This window comes from Maniola jurtina, chromosome 28, assembly GCF_905333055.1.
Source record: "Maniola jurtina chromosome 28, ilManJurt1.1, whole genome shotgun sequence".
Taxonomy (NCBI): domain Eukaryota; kingdom Metazoa; phylum Arthropoda; class Insecta; order Lepidoptera; family Nymphalidae; genus Maniola; species Maniola jurtina.
In genome coordinates this window covers 144,026-166,317 of record NC_060056.1, presented here as the reverse complement: position 1 = coordinate 166,317, position 22,292 = coordinate 144,026, and the positions used below count along the sequence as shown (strand labels likewise).

The window sequence follows — 22,292 nt, the reverse complement described above, 5'->3', positions numbered from 1 at the left end:
ACAGACTTAATTTAAATTAGAACTGACAAACCTAGTCAATTAGAGTTTAGGTGCCTGTCTTGAGCATAGCATTTTTTATAGAGTAGCACATTTCATTCATTTTCCGTCCTTTTTTAGCAATATTAAATAGAAAAAGATGCAAGTACTCCAAATTTAGTTTAGAAAAAGACATCAGCTGGCGTCGATTGTGATCTTTAGTTTTGCCATACAACGAAAAAAGAGCTCTGGCTAAAAAGATACCTGCGCAATGGGTGATGTAATTGGTGGTGCAAAAGATAACCGCGTGGTTGGTCCGTCAGTCAACTTTTAAAATTCGGGCTGAAGGTAAGAGCTGTACAACTATGTACCCAAACGCAGACTACACGTGGGCCCAGAGGTTTTTCATGTAAAATGAATTGTATGTATAAGGGTGTTCTTATTTGAAATTCATATAGTACAATATATTGAGGGAAGGCTTCCTAACAAAAGGGCGTACATATTGCAAATAGAATATTTGAAAAGAGCAACCGTCGAGTTTCTTGCTGTTTCTTCTCGGAAATTGGACCTCGCTCGAGATGGGACTCCAAGAATCCCAATGCTGTTGAAAGGGGTGAGGGGAGTGCTCTGAAAGTGAAGAGGTCAGGAAAACGGTTTTTTTTTGGCGGCAAACGCACAAACTTGTTTTTGTTGGGTTATTCCAACCAAAATTGAGAAATGGCCTTTTTATATTCACACCCTTTTGCTGTGAAGCCCTCGATATAACCATATCAATATATTATGTGTAATAATAGTTTGATAACAATATTTACAAAATATAACATTTAGGTACTAATAAAAATAATAAAACAACTGTTTCGACCCGCGAACGCTGTGCTCAAGATTACTTATAAAAGATGGCGGCCTCAAAACGATTGTTCTGTTTGGCGATCGTTTTCTGTGGCAGTGACGTGTCAATATTACTTTCATACGGAAAAATGTTCCGAGTGAGGGCGTTTGTGCAATTATTCATACTAGTTTTTCTAACAAGATAAAGTTAAACAGCCTTAAACCCGACTACTACCCGCGCACTGACGATGGATAACATAAAATTGTTTTTCTGTCGCTCAGTGTATTTTAACATTGCACAATTTTTTTTTTAATGATCATCATGACTAATACTCCCCTTTCCCCTCCAATTAAGCGTACAGCTTGTGCCAGGAGTGGGTACGACAATAGTGCAACCGGTGGGGTTCGAACCGCCGACCTTTCGGAATTAAGTCCGCTCCTCAACCGTTGAGCTATTGAGGTTTATATTTATGAACTCAGAATTTTTTCCTCTCTCGATACAATAGCAAAACCGCGTTGAAATCCGTGGCGTAGTTTAAAAGATCTAAGCGTACAGAGGGACAGCTGGTGGGAAGCAACTTTTTTTATGCTATGTAGAGATACTGACTTTGATCCTTACCTAATGAATGGAATACGAATAAGTGTACAAACGCCCTTATTCTTAAGCATTCCCTGAAACAGTTTTACTGCAAAAAAGACTTCTTAGACATGATTTAGTGCAAAATACAAACCGGACACGGGGTATTTTAACTTTTTAACTTTATTTTGATTGTGTGTGTGTGTAAGGGCACAGTGTCGCGGGTTGCGTGTGTGTGAGATCATCGCTCCGCTCCGCATCGCTTCGCTAAGCTCGCTCCGACTCGCTCCCCCTGCAAACAAAATATTATTAAAGTCAAGTCAGTCTTTATTCAGATTATTACTAAAATGGATATATACAAGTGCGCTAGAAAGATGTGCCATTCAAAATGACAATAATTCTTTTGTGCCGATTTGAAGCTGTTGAAATAGATGGTATTGAATAGCAATAACAACCTACTTTATTGTAAATTACTGGCTGGTTGGCTTTCAAGAAAGTTTTAAAACTGTTGTTCTATAAAAATATGGATCAATACATCTTGTTCAAGTCAAATCAACATTTGACTTCATTATATTAGGGCTCAAATGATAATAGTTAAAGGAATAAGTTGTTGATATTATAAAACATTTCGTAATAAGAAACATAGGTGTGTATAGTACCTATGTATGCAAACCAGGCCACTTGAGCATGTCATTTTGTGCGTGAGCCCTCGTCTACACCCATTATTATAAGTCAATGTTTTAATGTTAAGAAGTGTAAGTTGTGTATTGCATGCGTGTGCGCACTGACCGTGGTGCGGCGGGCCGCGGGTGACGTCACGCGTAGGCGGGGCTGTGCGCGCGGCTGCGCGGCGCCGCGCCCGCCCTGTCCACAGACACACTGATTAACACGTAGTTCGTCCGCCGGCACACAGATAGCACTGTACTCATCTAACTCGCGCTATCAACTTTTTTTATCTATACTTAGGTATGATTGTTACATCGCTTATGTATTGCATATTTACATATTGTAGTTAAAAAAAGAAAGAAACTGTCGAATTTCTTGCCGGCTCTTTTCAGTAGAACTGCTTTCCGAACCGGTGGTAGTCTTTACATAAGATCATAAGTGGCACATGCTGACCTACATAAAATAATAAATTCACATCATTTCATAACACATTAAACGAGCTATGACATTTTGTTAGTGACCTGTCATCTATAGCTACTATGATAAATCTATGGTACATACCTATAGTCTCTGTGCGTGTAAAGCGTGTAGAGCGGGTAGGGGCTTCGGCGCGGGCTGGGGCTGCGGCTGGCGCCCACCGCGGCCTGACCGCCCGGCACGCTCGGCCCCACCGCGTGCGTGCCGCCCGGCCCCAGCGTGCCGACCGCGGCGTGCGTGCCGCCCGGGCCCAGCGTGCCCACGGCGACCGGGCCAGCGCTGGAGCCCGGGGCGCCGGCCCGTCGCTCCGTGCCCCCAGCCCCCGGGACTGCCGTGCGAACAAAGTAATGCTTTATTTCATGTAACGACCTAAACCTTGGAATGTTTCCTTGGATGTCAAAAATATAGTTTGTGAAGTAAAAACTTCCGTTGTAATTTGGAACTCGATAAAACAAAAATAAATAAAAGCTTCCTTGTTATCCCTTGCTGACTAATTTTACATTTAATTTATAGTTTACTTAACTAAATAAATTCTTATTTTTATTATTACTAAGAACTTTATTTTTATACTAAACAGTTTAAATAACCTAATCTCAACAATTAAATAATGTTACAATACAATTAGTATAATTTTAATTAAGTTCTATGTAAGGTAAAAGATAAAACGGAAAAGCAGGTCAATCTTAGGCTGCATCATCACTTGCCAGTAGTTGATTGTAGTCAAGCCATAAAAAAAATAAACATGTAAACTCACGCTGCGGTCGCTCCCTGCGGCGCGCGGCGACCGCGTTAGTCGCGGCGGTCGCTGCGACAGTCGCGGCGGGCGCGGCGACTGTCGCGGGCGCGGAGGGGCTGGGCGTCGCGCGACTGCGGTGCACCGCGAAATCTAACCACCAACATGTCAACGACAATCATATCCATTCTTTATTCATTCTCGACATGGCAGGGAAATAGAGATATCAGAGCCTCGATAGCTCAACGGTTGAGGAGCGGACTGAATTCCGAAAGGTCGGCGGTTCAAACCCCACCCGTTGCACTATTGTCGTACCCACTCTTGGCACGAGCTTTGCGCTTAATTGGAGGGGAAAAGGGAGTATTACTCATGATTAGCATGGCTAATAAAAAAATATATATCCATACTAATTGTACTGGCCCTAAGTTGCCGAAGCCAAACCGTCTAGGGCCCATGAGTAGCCGGTCGACAACAGGGGGGCAGGGCACAAAGCCTAAGAATAAGTCTGTCGTAGGAAATAAGCAAAGTGGTTACTTACCGGTCAAATTCGTCGGTGGCTGTAATCGGTATTATAAATGCGAAAGAGTGTCTTTTTTTCCGTCTGCTAGGTTTACACGGGCCAACAGTTTAACCGATTTTGATGAAATTTGGTGCAGAATCAGCTTACACCCCGGGGAAGGACATGGGCTACGTTTATCCCGGAAAATCAAAGAGTTCCCACTGGACTTAAAACCCTTAATCCACGCGGACGAAGTCCCGGACGTCATCTAGTCTAATTTAATTTTTAAAATATATCAAAAATTGCTGTGCAAACCTTTAAAATATTAATCAATCGAAGATTATGTAAATATGATAAAATAAAAGAGCACGTGTGTGTGTGTGGGCGGTGACCACTCACCGGGCGCGGGAAGCAGGTCGGCGTGCGTGGTGCCGCAGCGCCGCGCCACCTGCAGCGACGAGTACGCTGCAACACACAAACTATGTTACAATCTGTGTATAGTCTTGTTTTTAAAACACGAGTGAAAATTACGGCTCTATTGAAAATTCAAATACTAATTAATTAATTATTATTTGTTCACGAACACATTTTTTTTTGTTATGTAACCACAAATTCACGGTTTTCGTATTTTTTCTTTACTAGTGCCATAAAAGCTACCAACCGGCCACATTTCATAATTCTAGGTCAACGGGAAGCATCCTATAGGTCTTCTTGACAGACACGACAGACAGACAACAAGTCCGTTTTTCCTTTTGAGAGACGGAACCTTAAGAATAAGTTTTCTGCGCAAGTACATCTGCCAGTAACTCACCTCGTATGACGGACAGCTCGATAGCAGCCCGTAATTCGTCGTCATCAGCGCGCCGCACGCACGACATGACCTGAGAGTGCTCCCGATGCGCACGACCGCCGTGCGCGCGCAACGCCCGCGAGCCTGCGTGGACAACACCGCATTAGCTTTATATAACACTAGCGACCCGCCCTGGCTTCGCACGGGTCAACATCAACAAAGCACTACAGCCCTGGGTGGGCCTTGGCTTGGTCAAGCAAATTCCGCCATGGGGGCCAGTCAGATGCAGCTCCCTTCCAGCTCCAAACTCCCACTATACTGTCCCTGTCTACCTCACCGCTCTAGTCACCATTCACTCACTCTCTGTCCCACTCACTCACCGGGTCTGGGCGTGTGCGTGGCGCCGTCGCCTAAATCCAACTGAAGCACGGCTCCCAACTCTGGAAAAACAAACAACAACCAGCTTAGCAAGGAACCAAACAAATCTGTATGGCGCAACATGCAGCATGTGATATGCACTACCATGCTGTCAGTTAAAATTAGATCAAACATACTTTATTTTATTTATTTATTTAATAATAGATTTAATTTAAAGAGAAACATTTTTCACCAGTTGTTATAGACCAAAGCACTAGATAAAAAACAGACTTGGTTTTCAACGTTAAAATTTTTTCAACAAGTTCTCTAAAATTGAGATTATATTTGCTGGCAGCCTTTGTTTTACAACTACGCCCCCCTGTCAATGTCATTCAAGTGCTTATGATGTTAGTGTGGGATACCGACCTGGCGGGTGGTGCGGCGCGCGCGCGTGCGGCGGCGCGTGCGGGTGCGGGTGCGGGTAGTCGCGCGCGGTCAGCAGGTGTGTGTTGGCATTCGGCGCCATGGCCACGTCGGGCACTGCGGCCGACAGCCGCCCCAGGCGACCGAAGCTTCCACTCCTACATATAAAAAAATTAGATGCAGATTAAGCAAGGCTAAAGCCTGGCAACGCATCACGGAGGTAATCACTTAACATCAGGTGACCTACCTGCTCGTTTTTATTTAAAAAAAAAGGTTTAAAGAGTTTATTTTATTCAAAAACAAAAGTTCAACGCACAGCTCAAACTAATGGCCGGATCGGGCAGATAGCTATTATTACATAGACATTTGCTAAGAAAGGATTTTTTTAAATTATACCCCAAGCCCCTCTCTTTTGTCTGGTGGGCGGCTTCGGTCGTGGCTAGTTACCATCCCACCGGCAAAGCCGTGCCACCAAGCGATTTAGCGTTCCGGTTCGATGCCGTGTAGAAACCAACGGATTGGTTTAATGAAAACTGCCATACCCCTTCCAGGTCAGCTCTTTACTATCTTAGACTGCATCATCACTTACCACCAGGTGAGATTGCAGTAAGGGGCTAACGCGTATCTGAATAAAAAAGGCGTTAAAATAGGGGGTGTAACGTGAACTGGAACGTCGTCGCGTGACTTCACCGCTCTCGTTCTGACAGGTCTATGGCCGTCAACAACTATCTATGGCTACTTACATTGTTTTTAATTTTTGTGTTTCCGTCTCTCTGTGTCTGTGCGCTCTTTACAAAGGCTTTGAAAGGCGCGTTTTGGAACCCTAGTCCCTTTAAGTTTAGCAAATCAACTTACAGGGGTTAAAATTTATGTAGTCCACGTGGACGAAGTAATAAAGTAAATATTATGAATGAAACAAACTGATACCTGTGCGGCGCGTCCAGCGGTCGCTGTGGCAGCTCGCGTCGCGCGCGACCGCGACCACTCTCTGTCACAACACAATATAATCAGATAAATAGAGTGACAAAGCATTTCAATTAAATGTCATTGATAAGCAACGTTCACCCAAGTCGGTAACTGGATAAGTGACCGATTTCGGAGGTCCAAATTTGGCATTTTCGTTTCCTCCGTATCTCGGAGAGCACTTCGATCCGAGTTATTATCACTGACATCTGCTAAACTGTAAAACCTAAGAAATGAAATCTCGTTTTTTAGTGAGTTATAGATACTCGTATGTGGAAGGATCTGGGAACCCACCGCATTATTATCCCTCCGAGGAAACTCCTACCATGATTAATGCAAAGAGTCACGACCCTCAGCAATGAGGAATACGACTATACACCCAATTATTATGGGCAGACAGATGTCGGATGGACATCGGAGGCTTAGGCTGATATCTATAGAGCGCACTTTGACTATACTCAGACTTAAGCGTCTGTTAGAACGAGACAGCGTTATACCGCTGGCATAAATCTGTCTCGTTTCAACTGAAACTTAAGTCTAATCAAAGTCAATGTTTTAACCTTAGAATAGGGTCTGACCCTATATCGTATAGGTATATAGAGTAGGTAGGACTTCGTCTGTGGCGGCGTTTGCTGGCGCGCGTGTTATGTCTTTTTGGAGTCTTTTTTTAGTTAAAAGTGGCCGGGTTTTGTGTTCTGCTGGTGTTTATTGGTGGAACTGACTGGAAAGCGCTCTAAAGGGGCGCCGCGCGTGTGTTGGCGAGCGCCGGCACCGACGAGGTCCATACTTATATATATAGTTTCCCTAACTTGTAAATAACTACAAACTTGACATTGGCTAATCAGTGTAAAGCCAGACGAGAGAGAGAAAATAAATAGAGTAGGTATGTGTGGGAGCGTACCCAGCGAGGCGTGCGTGGACACGCTGCCGGACGCGCAGCGCAGCGAGCCCGAGCCCGACCTGCAAACGTGTACGGTTATATACACATACAATTTGTTATCACACTATCACACTAATATCATGAAGGCAATGTTTGTGTGTATGTGTGTGTGTATGTTTGTTACTCCTCCACGCAAAAACTATTTGACGGATTTGGCTGAAATTTGGAATGGAGATAGATAATATCCTGGATTAACACATAGGCTACTTCATATCCCGGGAAATCAAAGAGTTCCCACGGGATTTTTAAAACCTAAATCTACGCGGACGAAGTCGCGGTCATTGTCCAACCCAAAACTGAAACCAAAGGGGTATGAGCTTAATTAAAACTGCCATACCTCTTTCCAGGTTAACCCGCTTCCATCTCAGACTGCATCATCATCACTTACCACCAGGTGTCATTGCAGGGCTGACTTGTATTAGAATTTTAAAAAAAAAATGATGTGTCGGCGACCACTCACCGGCAGCAATCGTCATCGAGGTCGCTGCGCGCCGCGCTGTGCGAGCCGCCGCGTCGGTCCCACTCGTCACTGTCCCTGACACACAAACACACAATTTTATCTTTACTGTAAGCACTCAGAAAGGGCATTATTTAACGGGTCGTCGCTAGAAGTAGGGAATTTCCAAACCTAGCTTTGTCGATGACCATACTGTTACCTAGTACTATATACTGTTTTTGACGGCCTCCCTGACGGAGCGGTAAGTTCTGTGGTCCTGGGTCTGGTGGGAGGCTTCGGCCGTGGCTAGTTAGCACCCTACCGGCAAAGCCGTGTCGCCAAACGATTGAGCGTTCCGGTATGATGCCGTGCAGAAACCAAAGTGGTATGGATTTAATGAAAACCGCCATACGCCTTCCAGGTTAATCCGCTTCCATCTTAGACTGTATTATCACATACCACCAGGTGAGATTGCAGCCAAGGGCTAACTTGGATCTGAATATAAAAGAAAAGAGGTCAGGACTGCAATGTAAAGGTGCTCACCGATCGTCGGGCGCGTCGCGCTCGGCGAGCAGCAGCTCGGCGCACGCGTCGGGCAGCGAGCGCTCGCGAACAGCACGCAACGCTATCTGCAACCAGTGTCATATCAATATGTAGTTCTTGTAGGGCAATAGTGTTTCGTGCGTCTGTGGTTCTACCAAACTTTGGGCACGGAACCCTAAAAAACGGTCAAGTGAGAGTCTGACTTGCACAAGGGTTCCGTACCATCGTACGAGACAACACCTTTATGTACGATACTGCAAGTTATTTTATTTTTATTTATTTAAAATTCTTTATTGCACACACAAACATACACATATTAAACAGAACACACAGAAAAACTATACATGACGGTGCAAGTTAATTTCAGACAGCGCCATCTATGATGTGATTTAGCAAACTAGTTTTTTTTTTTTTTGTGATACGACCACAAATTCGGGGTTTTCGAATTTTTTTCTTTTTATGTGCACCTGCCGGACATCTGCCGGTTTTCATGAATCTAGGTCAACAACTATAGGTTTTGATTCCCCCAAATTGTCAGATAGACCTTCCTTTTGAGGTACGGAACCCTGAAAAGAAAACGTGTAGTGTATGTATGTCACCTGTCTCCGCACGGTGCGCGTATCGGCCGCGTGCAACGCCAGCGCGCGCGCGGCAGGCGGCGACGCGCGCAGCTCGGCGACGCGCGCGCGCAGCGACGCGAGCACGCGCGCCGACACGCACGCGCGCACGCCCTCCGTGCTCACCGCCTCGCCTATGGGAGACAGTAATCATTCTTAGGTTGGTACATTTAACTAATCATTGTAACGTCACTTGCCAGTATCTCATAGAAGGTTGAAATACTAAGATTGAAATCTATAGAGCACACTTTGACTTTGCTTAGACTTAAGTTTCAGTTAAAACGAGACAGATTTATGCCAGCGGTATAACGCTGTCTCGTTTTAACAGTGTCTTAAGTCTGACTAAAGTCAAAGTGCGCTCTGTAGATCTCAACCTAAAAATGGAGGGGAAAACTGATGCTGGAAGGGCGATCCATATCGCCGGTTCGGTTGGAAACGAGGAAGCAAATCGCTTCGTACGTGTCCGAGGAATTTGAACTGGATTGATAATGATGATGATGATGATCATAGTGGCTACCTACCGTCGGCGTCGCTGGGCGCGGCGTGCGCGCACTTGGCGGCGGCCACCATGTACAGCGTGTCGGGGATGCGGTGCGCGTAGCGCTGCCGCCGCGCGCGCGCCAGCTCCACCTCCGGCACCGCCTGGTCCTCCAGCAGAGCCTGCACGCAGGGCCACGCAATACGGTTACTTCTAACACGCTACTCCATACAAACGTATTACACCTATTATTCTATTCTTTGTTGTTCTAGATCTATACAGTCCGACAAGGTTTTCTTGGCTATACACCGGTATAGAAGCTGCTTTAAACATAATAAACAGAAGAAAAAAAAAACTCCAACAGTCAATGTTTTCACCTTGATCTCATCGAGGTAGGGCAGGAAACATCTGGGGGAGCGAAACGCCCCTCTCCCGAGCCACGCGTCCGCTGAGGAGCCCTGGTCCAGGTGGGGGGGAGCCGTGATGATGCCCCGTCTGATAGCCTGCTGACAACATTGTAGGGTTAGTTTTTACTCCCCTCTCCCCTCCAATTAAGCGTAAAGCCTATGCCAGGAGTGGACGACAATAGTGCAACGGGTGCAGTTCGAACCGTCGACTTTTCGGAATTCAATCCGCTCCTCAACCGTTGAGCTATCGAGGCTTTTGCTAGTAACTAGCATACGTTATCAGCGGCGTATGTCACCTGCTGTAAGACGTCGCAGTCAGGCGGCAGGTGCTCCAGCCTCAGCAGCGGCACCAGCGACGCGACGGTCTCGCGCAGCGCCGCGTCCGCCGGCGCGCGTCGACCGCGCGCACGCGCCGCGCGCCGCGCAGACTGCGTGCTAGTAACTAGCATACGTTATCAGCGGCGTATGTCACCTGCTGTAAGACGTCGCAGTCAGGCGGCAGGTGCTCCAGCCTCAGCAGCGGCACCAGCGACGCGACGGTCTCGCGCAGCGCCGCGTCCGCCGGCGCGCGTCGACCGCGCGCACGCGCCGCGCGCCGCGCAGACTGCGTGCTAGTAACTAGCATACGTTATCAGCGGCGTATGTCACCTGCTGTAAGACGTCGCAGTCGGGCGGCAGGTGCTCCAGCCTCAGCAGCGGCACCAGCGACGCGACGGTCTCGCGCAGCGCCGCGTCCGCCGGCGCGCGCCGACCGCGCGCACGCGCCGCGCGCCGCGCAGACTGCGTGCTAGTAACTAGCATACGTTATCAGCGGCGTATGTCACCTGCTGTAAGACGTCGCAGTCAGGCGGCAGGTGCTCCAGCCTCAGCAGCGGCACCAGCGACGCGACGGTCTCGCGCAGCGCCGCGTCCGCCGGCGCGCGTCGACCGCGCGCACGCGCCGCGCGCCGCGCAGACTGCGTGCTAGTAACTAGCATACGTTATCAGCGGCGTATGTCACCTGCTGTAAGACGTCGCAGTCAGGCGGCAGGTGCTCCAGCCTCAGCAGCGGCACCAGCGACGCGACGGTCTCGCGCAGCGCCGCGTCCGCCGGCGCGCGTCGACCGCGCGCACGCGCCGCGCGCCGCGCAGACTGCGTGCTAGTAACTAGCATACGTTATCAGCGGCGTATGTCACCTGCTGTAAGACGTCGCAGTCAGGCGGCAGGTGCTCCAGCCTCAGCAGCGGCACCAGCGACGCGACGGTCTCGCGCAGCGCCGCGTCCGCCGGCGCGCGCCGACCGCGCGCACGCGCCGCGCGCCGCGCAGACTGCGTGCTAGTAACTAGCATACGTTATCAGCGGCGTATGTCACCTGCTGTAAGACGTCGCAGTCGGGCGGCAGGTGCTCCAGCCTCAGCAGCGGCACCAGCGACGCGACGGTCTCGCGCAGCGCCGCGTCCGCCGGCGCGCGCCGACCGCGCGCACGCGCCGCGCGCCGCGCAGACTGCGTGCTAGTAACTAGCATACGTTATCAGCGGCGTATGTCACCTGCTGTAAGACGTCGCAGTCAGGCGGCAGGTGCTCCAGCCTCAGCAGCGGCACCAGCGACGCGACGGTCTCGCGCAGCGCCGCGTCCGCCGGCGCGCGCCGACCGCGCGCACGCGCCGCGCGCCGCGCAGACTGCGTCGTGTGCCACACCACGTTCGGCTCTGTGTCATGAGTGGTTATTACAATGGCGTCAATTCTGTTGTTTTTCTCTCCACTAAATTTAAGTGTCTGCGTCTTTTTAACCAACCTCCAAAAAAAGAGGTTCTCACTCGATCAGTGTAGTAGAAATTTTATAAATATTATTAGACATCTACACGTGCAATTGATAGTAAAATTAATATCGTGACACTAAGTTCGTGCCAATAACTAGTCAAGCACTAAAAAGTGTGGTACCTGCGGCGTGCGGCTGCGATTGCGGCTGCGGCTGCACCGCGCGCTCCGCCCAGCGCAGCACGCCGCGCAGCGCCTGCGCCTCGCTGGCCTGCAGGAAGGGCGACGCGAGCGCGGCGGCGAGCGGCGCGCGCGGCAGCCGCGCGGCCGCCGCCGACGACATGATCGCGGGGAACTCGTCGCGCAGGAACCGCATCGCTTGTCTGCCAACAACGTCAATGGTACTCATTCTGAGCGCAAATAATTACAATTACATATTTACAATTATTATAAATTACTATATACAGTTACAACCTGTTTGGTGTTCCTTTCTTAATAAAATAAATAAATTTTATATAGATACAGGAGAAAAGCTTATCACTGTTTCGCTCACCGATGTAGCCAAGCGCTAGCGTGGGGGGCGGAGGCCCAGCGCAGCACCCGAGGCAAGGTGTCCGCCGATAGGGCTCTCGCGGCCGCGTCCTCGCAGCCCTGCGCGACTATCGGCATCTCGAGGAACCTGCAAACAAACATTTATTTAAAACCGATTTTTTCTTAAACTTTTATCTGTGGAATCAATTTAAGATTTTGAGTTTTTAGGGTTCTTAAAAAATTAAAAAAAAAAAAAACCTTTTTTGTGACTTAATCACAAATTCACGGTATTCGGCTTTTTGCCATTTGATTGTTCTATAAGACATTGCTACCGGCTAGATTTCATGGTCCTAGGTCAACGGAAACTACCCTATAGGTTTTGATTCCCTTGACGGTCTTGACAGACGTAATAGAAAGACAGACAGACAACAAAATGATCGTATCACCATCATAGTCAATCCGTCGCCGGCTCACTACTGAGCACGGGTCTATTCTCAGAATGACCATAGTCAAGACACTGGCCAAGTGCGGATAGGCAGAGATTGTATAAGGGTATCTGGAGATACGGAACCGCTTATACATGACATAGTATGTTGTATGATGTACGTCACCTCGCGATCTCGTAGAGCTGGAACGCGTCGTCCAGCGCCGCGGCGCCGCGCGCTCCCCGCAACTGCAACACCACACAACACTATATTACAACACCACACAACACTATATTACAACACTACACAACACATACAACACTATATGTATAGTCACTGTGGGCTTATTGATTGATATTGATAACTAGATGATTCCCGCGACTTTGTTTGTTTTTTTTTAAAATCCCGTGGGAACTCTTTGATTCCGCAGAGTTTCTTTATCGAAAGAAAAATCTATGCAAATCGGTTCAGAAGTCTCGGAGATTTCGGGGTATTTACATAGGAAGAAAGACAACTCCTCCTTTTTGAAAGTAGGTTAAAAAGTAGCCTATGTTACTCATTGGTTAATCCTCTCACTCTACTTGTAGCGTTAGGACCAGGATGGCTAATGGCAACGCTCGTCCTTCCGACAGTCTGTGGTCATCACCTCTCCACTCCCTTAGCCAAACCACCTAATCCTCCCCAACCTAAACCTCCAGATGTTCCCCAGCAACAAGCCGGAGACAATATCGGATTGCGAACCACGCGTTCCGGTAGACGAGTACGGTTTCCGGATTATTATCGTCCGTAGACACGGCCTCTGGAGGGGAGTGATGTAGGTTACACACATACTTATTTAAAAATAAATGTTCGAAAAAAAAAAGAAATACCTTCACTCAATATATACGTCAATACTGTTTTGTTGATGTTGTTTATTTTATGTTGTGAGAAAAATAAAAACTAATTTTTACGAAGGAACTCGTGTCGTTTAATTATTTCATCATCAACGCACTGAGGATTCCTTTACTACTTGTCTATGAAAGTCCTGTCAAAAAAGGTTCAGCCATTCCGAAGATTAGCCCTTACAGTAGTTCATATCCCTCAGGACGGCATTGGCAAGGTGTAGACTCACCGTGCCCCCGCTTCCGGCGCTGTTGGTGGAGGATGGCGATGACGAGCTCCTGCTGATGAGGCTCAGGTCCACCTGAAAGCGAGTGGTCATATACACGGTCATTTATTGAAAAGGTGACTGACAGACCGACGTAATGTCGCATTTATAATATTTGTGGAAACAAATGAAATGCCCGGATTCACTATTTAATAGTCTATTTATTATATACTAGATGATAGGTGATATCAGTGACTTCATCCACGTGGATTTTGGTTATTGAAAATCCCGTGGGAACTCATTGATTTACCAGAATAAAAATTAGCCTGTGTTAATTCAGGGTATAAGGTAGAACAAAGGATGCCATACCCCTTTCAGGTTAGCCCACTTTCATCTTAGACTGCATTAACCCTTACCATCAGGTGAGATTTCAGTCAAGGGCTAACTTGTCTCTGAATTTTTTTTTAAAAAGAAAGATTCAGACCTTGGCGGTGACTTGCGGTACTATAGTAGATACCTGCATAGCGCCGGCAATAAGTACATTCGGAGTACCGGTACGCACCTGGTCGGTGTAGGCGGCGTGCAGTAACGCGCGCGCGAAGCGACGCGGCAACACCTTCTCGTCCACGCACACCGCGCCCGCGCTCACGCCGGCGCCCGCCCCGCGCCGCGACATCACGCTCCTGACATGGAAACCACTCACGATAGTTAAAACTCAAACATACATACATACATATACATAGGTATATAGAGCCGCGATAGCTCAACGGTTGAGGAGCGGACTGAATTCCGAAAGGTCGGAGGTTCAAACCCCACCCGTTGCTATTGTCGTACCCACTCCTGGCACGAGCTTTACGCTTAATTGGAGGGGAAAAGGGGAGTATTCGTCATGATTAGCTTGGCTAATATTCTTTTTTTTCTTTAAAATAAATAAGAATAAAATATTACATATATACATATATAGACTGCTAAAATCATAATCCTTTCTCTTGGCTTTCCCGTAGTAGTAATAAAGAATGCAAGTCACCTAAAGAACCTGGACCTGGCAGCCAGCAGCAGGCGGTGGCACGGCAGCTCCAGCGCGCTGCGGAACCCGTACGAGCTCGCCACCGGACCCTCCGACCACGACAGCCGCGCGTCGCACAGCTCGCCTGCAAACAACACCCGCTATGTACGCTTCTTCCCATCCCGGGGCGCGTGCACCACCACTGTACACTCATCACACGTTGTACACTCAGCCAGAGATCTCCAAACAACTGAACTTCATTAATTCTATAGCACGGTTATACAGCTTCAGAACTGTAAGAGCGCGACACAATAGCAGATAGCGCCATCTTGTATGATTTTTAGGGATCCGTACCTCAAAAGGAAAAACGGAACCTTATAGGATCACTTTGTTGTCTGTCTGTCTGTCCATCTGTCGTGTCTATCAAGAAAACCTATAGGGTACTTCTCGTTGACCTAAAATCATGAAAGGTAGGCAGGTAGGTCTTGTAGCACAAGGCGGCGAAGGCGAAAAATCCGAAAACCGTGAATTTGTGGCTGCATCACAAAAAAATAAATTAAAATGTGTTTCAATATTCAAAATAAGTGGCAATTTTGACGATTCAAAAGCACTTGTGAAAGTTTATTTGAATAAAAATCTATTCTATTCTATGCAGCATAGGTTTTTGGGATCAGCCTTTCCTATCAAATGAGTTTTGATAACATCAACTCACCAGAGTCGAGCAGGTATCTCATGTCGCGATGCAGCGCGTCGACGCAGAAGCCCAGCATGTCGCCCAGGCGACGCAGCCGCGCGGCGTCCACGCGGCTCGCCACGCCGCACGAGCAGCCGCGACGCACTGCAACGTCACAGGCATGTCATGCCAGGCAGGTCATGTCAACTAAAGTTAGACACTTGAGATCTACAGGGTGTTACCAGAGCGCTAGCAAAAACGAAGACAGGTGATAGTACAAATGATTACTGATAAGGTACCACAATAAAAACTCTTCACTATATATTGCAAATAAAACATCTGACTGACGCTAGGGTCAATGAACCTCGAGGTCGCGTACCGAGTACGGAATCGTCGGTACGAGAGTCTTACTCGTTACTTAACAGAGAGAGCTTATACTAACTTGTCTCTGTGATATTGAGAATAGATTATGGTATGGATAAAAAGCGCTTACGTGTGGAGTTCTCAACACTGATGATGTCCAAGTCTGCATCTGTGTTCATGCCTCGCTCCCAGCCTGCAAACGAGATATTCATCATCATCATCATCATCATCATCATCAGCAATCCATAGCTGAGGATGACTCACTACTGAGCACGGGGTCTCCTCACAAAATGAGAAGGGTATGGCCATCTACTATGCTGGCCAAGTGCAGAATTGTTGGCAGGCTTTACATGCAGGTTTAATATTGGGTGTTACTCACCAGCACAAGCGTCGCAGGTGGCTAAGCGAGGCGCGACCGAACCCGCGTACAACGTGAGCAGCACTGCGTCGGCCTCCGCTCGCGATAACGAGCCTCCCACGCCCTCCAGCGGCACGCGAACACAACTGAAACATTAATTACCTAGTTGTAGCAGGGGGCACGACCCTCAGTAATGAAATGTACTGTATAGAAGCAGGCATACTTTGCGGAAGTCCAGGAACCAAAAGATCTGTATGGTACAACGTGCAGCATGCGATATATACCACCCGCCCTCCCACTGCTAAACATCAAGGAAAAGCCAACCATTGAGCAAGCAATACGTACCACCACCATGCAACACGCATGTTTATCAGTGGGAGTGCGGGCGATGCATATCGCATGCTGCATCTTGCACTATACAGATTTGTCAGTTTCAGCTGATTATAGCAAATTAAGCTTTTGGTTCCTTGTATATCATGCACTTCTGCAAAGTAACGCCTGCTTCTATACAAAATTTGAATTTAAAAAAAACTTTTCCTGCATGTTTAGCAGTGGGAGGGTGGACGGTGCATATCGCAAGCATGATTTGTCTGTTTGAGCTGATTATATGGAACAGACTGATACCCGAAAGGTCAGCGGTTCAAACCCCACCCGTTGCACTATTGTCATACCTACTCCTAGCACAAGCTTTACTCTTAGTTGGAGGGGATGGGGGAATAAAAGTCAGCATGATAAACTTGGCTAGTAATTTTTTTTAAAGTACACCGCAGAGGGTACTTACTTGGGGTATCTCTGCAGCAGGTCCCTGAAGTACGTGCACCTCGCTGCCAGGATGACTCGATGCGCCGGCAGCGACCAGCCGCTGCCCACCACCTCCACGTCGCACCACCAGCTGCGGGCAACACGCGTGTTATGCTTGCATCTATCCATTGCACGCACCTTCATTGAAGTGAATAATCGTGCACGCAATAATATGATGTGAGTAATGCAAATGAAGGAATTATTAATAACTAGAGGATGCCCGCGGCTTCGCTCGCGTGGATTTCGGTTTTTTAAATCCCGCTGGAACTCTTTGATTTTTCGGGATAAAAAGTAGCCTATGTCCTTCCTGGGATGTATCCCATGTCTGTACCCAATTTCATTAAAATCAGTTCAGCGGTTGGGCCGTGAAAACGTAGCAGACAGACAGACAGACAAACCTTAATGGTTTTTTTTTTTGTTGTGTAAAAAGCAGATTGTAAAACATTCAATATTTGATAATTAATTTAAAAAAAAACTTTCGCATTTATAATATTAGTATGGATTGGTATACGTTTTTTAAATAAAAAAATATTAATTAACCAAATCAGTGTATGCCCTTCTGTGGCGAGGCCAACAAGTAGCATAGTGAAGCGCTAGCTGTCTCACTTGATGTCTCGAAGGCTTTCGACCAGGTCTATGACCATGACCCAGCAAACAGCATTATTCCAGTTTATGAGATATCTTATCTACCAGCCTTTGCAACAGGGTATCGGAACCTCTTGAATGGACAAGCATGCCGAGCAGTCAAAGATGGTTCCTGGCCTGATCTCATGGCAGTAAATACTGGTGTCCCTCAGGGAGCAATTCTCTCCCCTACACTTTTTCTGCTGCACATAAATGATCTGCTGAATCCCAACATCTTTGCGTACTGTACGGATGACAGCACTGTTATAGAGAGATACATGTGCCGCTTTGAAAAAAAGAGGTTATCCATCATGGCCAAACTCGGCCAACAAAGTAACATACTCACCGGTCCCGATAGAGCGCGGCCAGGTCTGCGTGCAGCGCCGGCGCAGGCTCGCGGGCCAGCTCGGCCTGCGTGGCGAGGTCGCGCAGCGCGGCGCCCGCCTCCAGCTCCTCGCACAGCAGGAACACCTCCGCCAGCCGCCACGAGCTCACCACCGAGCGGATGAAGCGAGCGTGCTCGCAACCTGTGCAGTTCATGTCATGGTTTTGCTTTACTATTGGGACTCGTGATATCGCAAATATCGTTTGCGCTAACCTGAATGGTTGGAGCGCTTTTGAGACTCGCCATTTTACCTGGTGTCAATAATTGTCATTTCAAAAGAATTGTACCATATCATACTTTTGACATGACAGTTGACATAGTATAGAGGAAATTTGGCGATACTTTTCCTAAAATTTACGTTAAGTTTTCCAGGGTATATAAAATACACCACTGGGAGGACTATTCGTTGTTTAGAGTGTCACGTCTGCCAACTGGTTTATTAAATAATAAATGAAAAATGTATCCCGAATAGTGTGGTCAGTTGATTTGCCGAATGCCGAACTATCGCAGCCATACCCATTCCAAATTAGCCTGTTACCATCTTAGACTGCATTATTACTTACCACCAGATGAGATTGCGGTCAAGGACTAACTTGAAAGGGAATGAAAACAGATTTTTGATGTTTATTGTGTCATTGGAAGGAAATAAGCATAGCGAGCACGAAATGTTTTCTTAAATTCCACAGAAAGTGTCACCTCTGTCGACGTGGGGACGGCGCGCGGCGGCGGCGAGGCGCCTGCGCAGCGTGCCGAGCCCTGCACCGCCCGCCTTTTTCTTGCGCTCCCTGCAACATACATCAATGCTTATCTACTGTATCAAAGGTTGTAAGTTGTTTAGCGCCTTAATGTTCACATTCGCGTGGCACGGTTATGGTGTGTGTGGCGTGTTTATAGAAAAAGGTCATAAGTGCAACAGGACAGGAGATCGAAAAGTTCCTGTGCAGACGTATATCTTACGAAGGTGACATATCGTATGACTTACAACGTACAAACGTCTCTGACACTACGTTAGAGGTAGCAGCCGGCTCTTGTATTAGTGACAGGAGTTATAGAAAAAAAAACATACCGTATGACGTCGGCCATGGTGGGGGGCGAGGCGGGCATGCCGCCGTCACATGCATCGCCCTCCTGCAACAAACACGCGCGTCAATCATCAGCAACGTGCCAACATGGCAACTCCGGTCCAACCCTTCTCATCAGCCTCAGAGAATTTCTTTTTTAGCCAACTACTGGCAGATTTTTAGGGTTCCATACCTCAAAAGGAAAAAAGGAACCCTTATAAGATCACTTCGTCATTGAATTAAAACTTATAGGGTATTTCCCGTTGACCTAGAGTCAAGAGACCAAGAGGAAAATCCAAAAACAACGAGTTTGTGGTCGTACATCACAAAAAAAATCATGATTTCTACAGTAAAGATAAAAAATAAATAAATCGTATTCCTTGCTGAAGACATGTCGACCCTACTCATGTTTATATTTGTATAATAAATATATATATATATATATATATATATATATATAATATCTTTTCTACCCTAGTTACTAATAATTCTTTTTTCTTTTTTGGTTGCTTTTTATATCTGTGATTAAATCTAATATGCAGATGCACTGTTTCGTTGTCAGGTCGTGACACCAGGGCTCTGCCTGAAAATCAGCGCTGCAGTAGTCAAATACTGCAGCATCTTGCTGAGGCAGAGCCCTTTTAGCTCACAGACACAGCAATAGGATAATGGTGTTTTCTAGTTTTGAGTTTGATTTATATTCGAGTTTGATTTTATCTTTGTTGTTATTCTTGTTTTTTTTTTTGTTTTTGTGTGTGATTCTGTATATGAGAGCTGAATAAACCTTTATTTATTATTTATTTTATTTATTTATTATTTATTGATTTTAAGTCAACGGGAAGTACCTACCTTATAGGTTTTCTTGACACACACGACAGACGGACAGACAGACAACAAAGCAATCCTATAAGAGTTCCATTTTTCTTTTCGAGGCAGGTACCTTAAAAATTAAGTAAAAAGTGTTATTTCTTGTATGATGAAACAGAACCCATCGTGCGCAATTCGGACTCACACTTGACAGGTTTCTTTATTAACTATTGTATACAATATTACTACAACGATGAGTGAACTTGATTGAATAAGGGAAGCAGGCAAGCTCTGTATAACTCACAAGTGCGAGTAATTCGTATGATACGTCCAAACGACGCCAGTTGCTGCACTGTGTACCAGACATTAGGCTCACGACTGACCTGTGGATGCGAGAGCGCAGCGCCCATGTCGGGCCGGCGCGCGCGCAGGCAGCAGAGAAGCCGGCTCATCGGACGCCCTGCATCACCGCGCCGCGCGCCCCAGCCGCGCCCGCTCTGCAGCCACAACATAACAATCAATTACTTTCGCCAACCCATGGCCGGCTCACTACTGAGAACTGGTCTCCTGTCAGAATGAGAAGGGAGACTGACAAGATTGGTAGACTTCATACACCTTTGAGAACATTATAACAGTCATGCAGGTTTGCTCACAATATTTTCTTCCACCATTAGTGTATTTTTAAACCCCGACCCAAGAAGCGGGGTGTTATAAGTTTGATGTACTCCGCACCATAAAATGAAATTAACTTAAGTTTGACGTGTGTATCTGTGTATCTGTCTGTGGCATTGTAGTTCCTAAACTAATGAACCGATTTTAATTTTGTTTTTTTTTTGTTTGAAAGGTGGTTTGATTGAGAGTGTTCTTAGCTATAATCCAAGAAAATCGGTTCAGCCGTTTGAAAGTTATCAGCTCTTTTCTAGTTACTGTAACCTTCACTCGTCGGGGGTGTTATAAATTTTTAATTTACACTTCTTCTTTTCTTTGGTTCATTGTTTAATTTACACTTGTATTCATGTCTGTTTTTTTTAGTTGTGATAATAAATAATATTAACATTGACATGTTGAAAAAAATTTTTCTTTAAAAATCGTAATTCATAATGTACTCACTAACCTATTTTAATTTCATCAGGATTATTTGTATAGATTATCCCTGATGAGTATTGAATATTTGCTTGCTGTTGTTTAAATAAAATGCACATAACTTTGAAAAGTAAGATGCATGGCAGTGATCTTTTAACTTCCTAGCTTTAAAATGAACTCAGATATATATCACTTTGAAAAAAGTCATATCTGGCCACATTTTTTCAAACAGCTCCTCCATTAAATACTTATCATATTAACATAGAGATAATTATCTTCTCAAATTAGCACCCTCTACAATATAACATAGGTTACAATATAATTTTGTAGTTTGTAACAGTTTGTAGTTTGTAGGGGCAGTTTCACCATGGAAGTACAGCTAGACCCTTTGACAAAGAGATAGCTTACATCTTCAGTCAGCTGATAGCTTTTAAACTTGAAATCAAACAGTTCCTAAGGGAGTAGTTATAAAACCTAAATCCATAGTTGAAATTAGTTGAGTTGAGATCTGGAAACCTATCGCATCGTTATTGTACGAAAACCATAACCATTATTGGAAGTAGTTTGAAGTAGTCACGACCCTTAGGAGTGAGGAGTACGACAGTCTCGTACGACCGTCGCCGACCAGTCGTGACGTCGACAGGTCGTCAGGTCGTCGTGGGAAAGTGACCTATATCGAAAGTGAAATGTTTTTGATCATTTGGGGGCGCGGTTACTTTATTTTGACGTCATTGCGTGCGCATCTGACCTGGACCACGAATGACCCAGTTTACATCTTGCGACACGGTTCTATTGCGATATGCATTAATAAAATGTCAACAGGGCTTGCCTCGAGTGCGTATTGACTAATGCTGCCCTAAAAACCGACTTACAAGATGTAAAAAACACAACTTTACTATCGAATCTTTGACAAAAATTACGAGATATTACAGTACTGAAAAGGTGCTGAAAAGTATGTCAAAAATCATTAAAAGCTTAAGTAGGTAGTATTTTTAAATAAAAGCTTGCACTTACCAGCGATACCAGTCATCACAAGATAATAATCCAATCGGTTTGCGCACTATCTACACAAACATTTTTGTTTTAATATGTAATCAATCCGCCATAATGTGTCAACTTGTATGGCTAGCTAACTAATCACTACACGTTATATCGAACTAACGATTACACGGAAACCTTCTAAATACGGCTTAGATTAGTTTTAACACAAATAAGTCACGATATAAAGCTCGTTTGGTTAAAATTATGGATTAGAAAACAGCGAAAGAGAACAACCCGTTATGTCCTCCTCGCGATTCGACAGTACTGCCAACATGACGGGTTAATAAATAAATATTAGACGTGCCAACATAACGATAATAATTCGTGTTATCTCTAATCACTACAGTGACAAAGGGAAACTTTAGAAACGTGTCAAACCAAATATTGTGGATAAATCCATGGCAAATCCATGAGTAAATCAAAGTCAATGGGTAATTCATATTAAATCAATGGGTAAATCTATGTTGTGAGTTGCGAATCGATGTTTCGAGGGAAATAATGGCATCACAATGTTTTAAAAAAAATCATCTTTCAAGTCCAGACTCTTGTGTGCTCTTGTGAATCTGTGACGAACTGTACTGTCAAGTGTCAAGCATTGT

General features: G+C 46.0%; 1 protein-coding gene across 1 annotated transcript; it reads right to left on the bottom strand.

The window, feature by feature from the left end:
* Nucleotides 1-1,285: 1,285 nt before the first annotated feature.
* On the bottom strand, nucleotides 1,286-21,948 carry LOC123879536 (BTB/POZ domain-containing protein 7). The gene is made up of 31 exons (XM_045927304.1): nucleotides 21,667-21,948; nucleotides 19,953-20,066; nucleotides 18,768-18,829; nucleotides 18,398-18,486; nucleotides 17,663-17,843; nucleotides 16,673-16,783; nucleotides 15,912-16,037; nucleotides 15,664-15,737; nucleotides 15,210-15,335; nucleotides 14,519-14,642; nucleotides 14,054-14,174; nucleotides 13,516-13,587; nucleotides 12,591-12,652; nucleotides 12,002-12,127; nucleotides 11,632-11,831; nucleotides 11,239-11,399; nucleotides 9,681-9,806; nucleotides 9,347-9,485; nucleotides 8,808-8,959; nucleotides 8,209-8,294; nucleotides 7,690-7,764; nucleotides 7,191-7,249; nucleotides 6,254-6,314; nucleotides 5,330-5,484; nucleotides 4,927-4,986; nucleotides 4,568-4,690; nucleotides 4,156-4,221; nucleotides 3,279-3,410; nucleotides 2,609-2,852; nucleotides 2,171-2,245; nucleotides 1,286-1,673 (listed from the first exon to the last, which is right to left on the bottom strand). The coding sequence occupies exons 2-30, from the start codon at nucleotides 20,019-20,021 to the stop codon at nucleotides 2,197-2,199; spliced, it is 3,231 nt and encodes a 1,076-aa protein (XP_045783260.1). The 5' UTR covers nucleotides 20,022-20,066; nucleotides 21,667-21,948; the 3' UTR covers nucleotides 1,286-1,673; nucleotides 2,171-2,196.
* Between the last annotated feature and the right edge of the window lie 344 nt (nucleotides 21,949-22,292).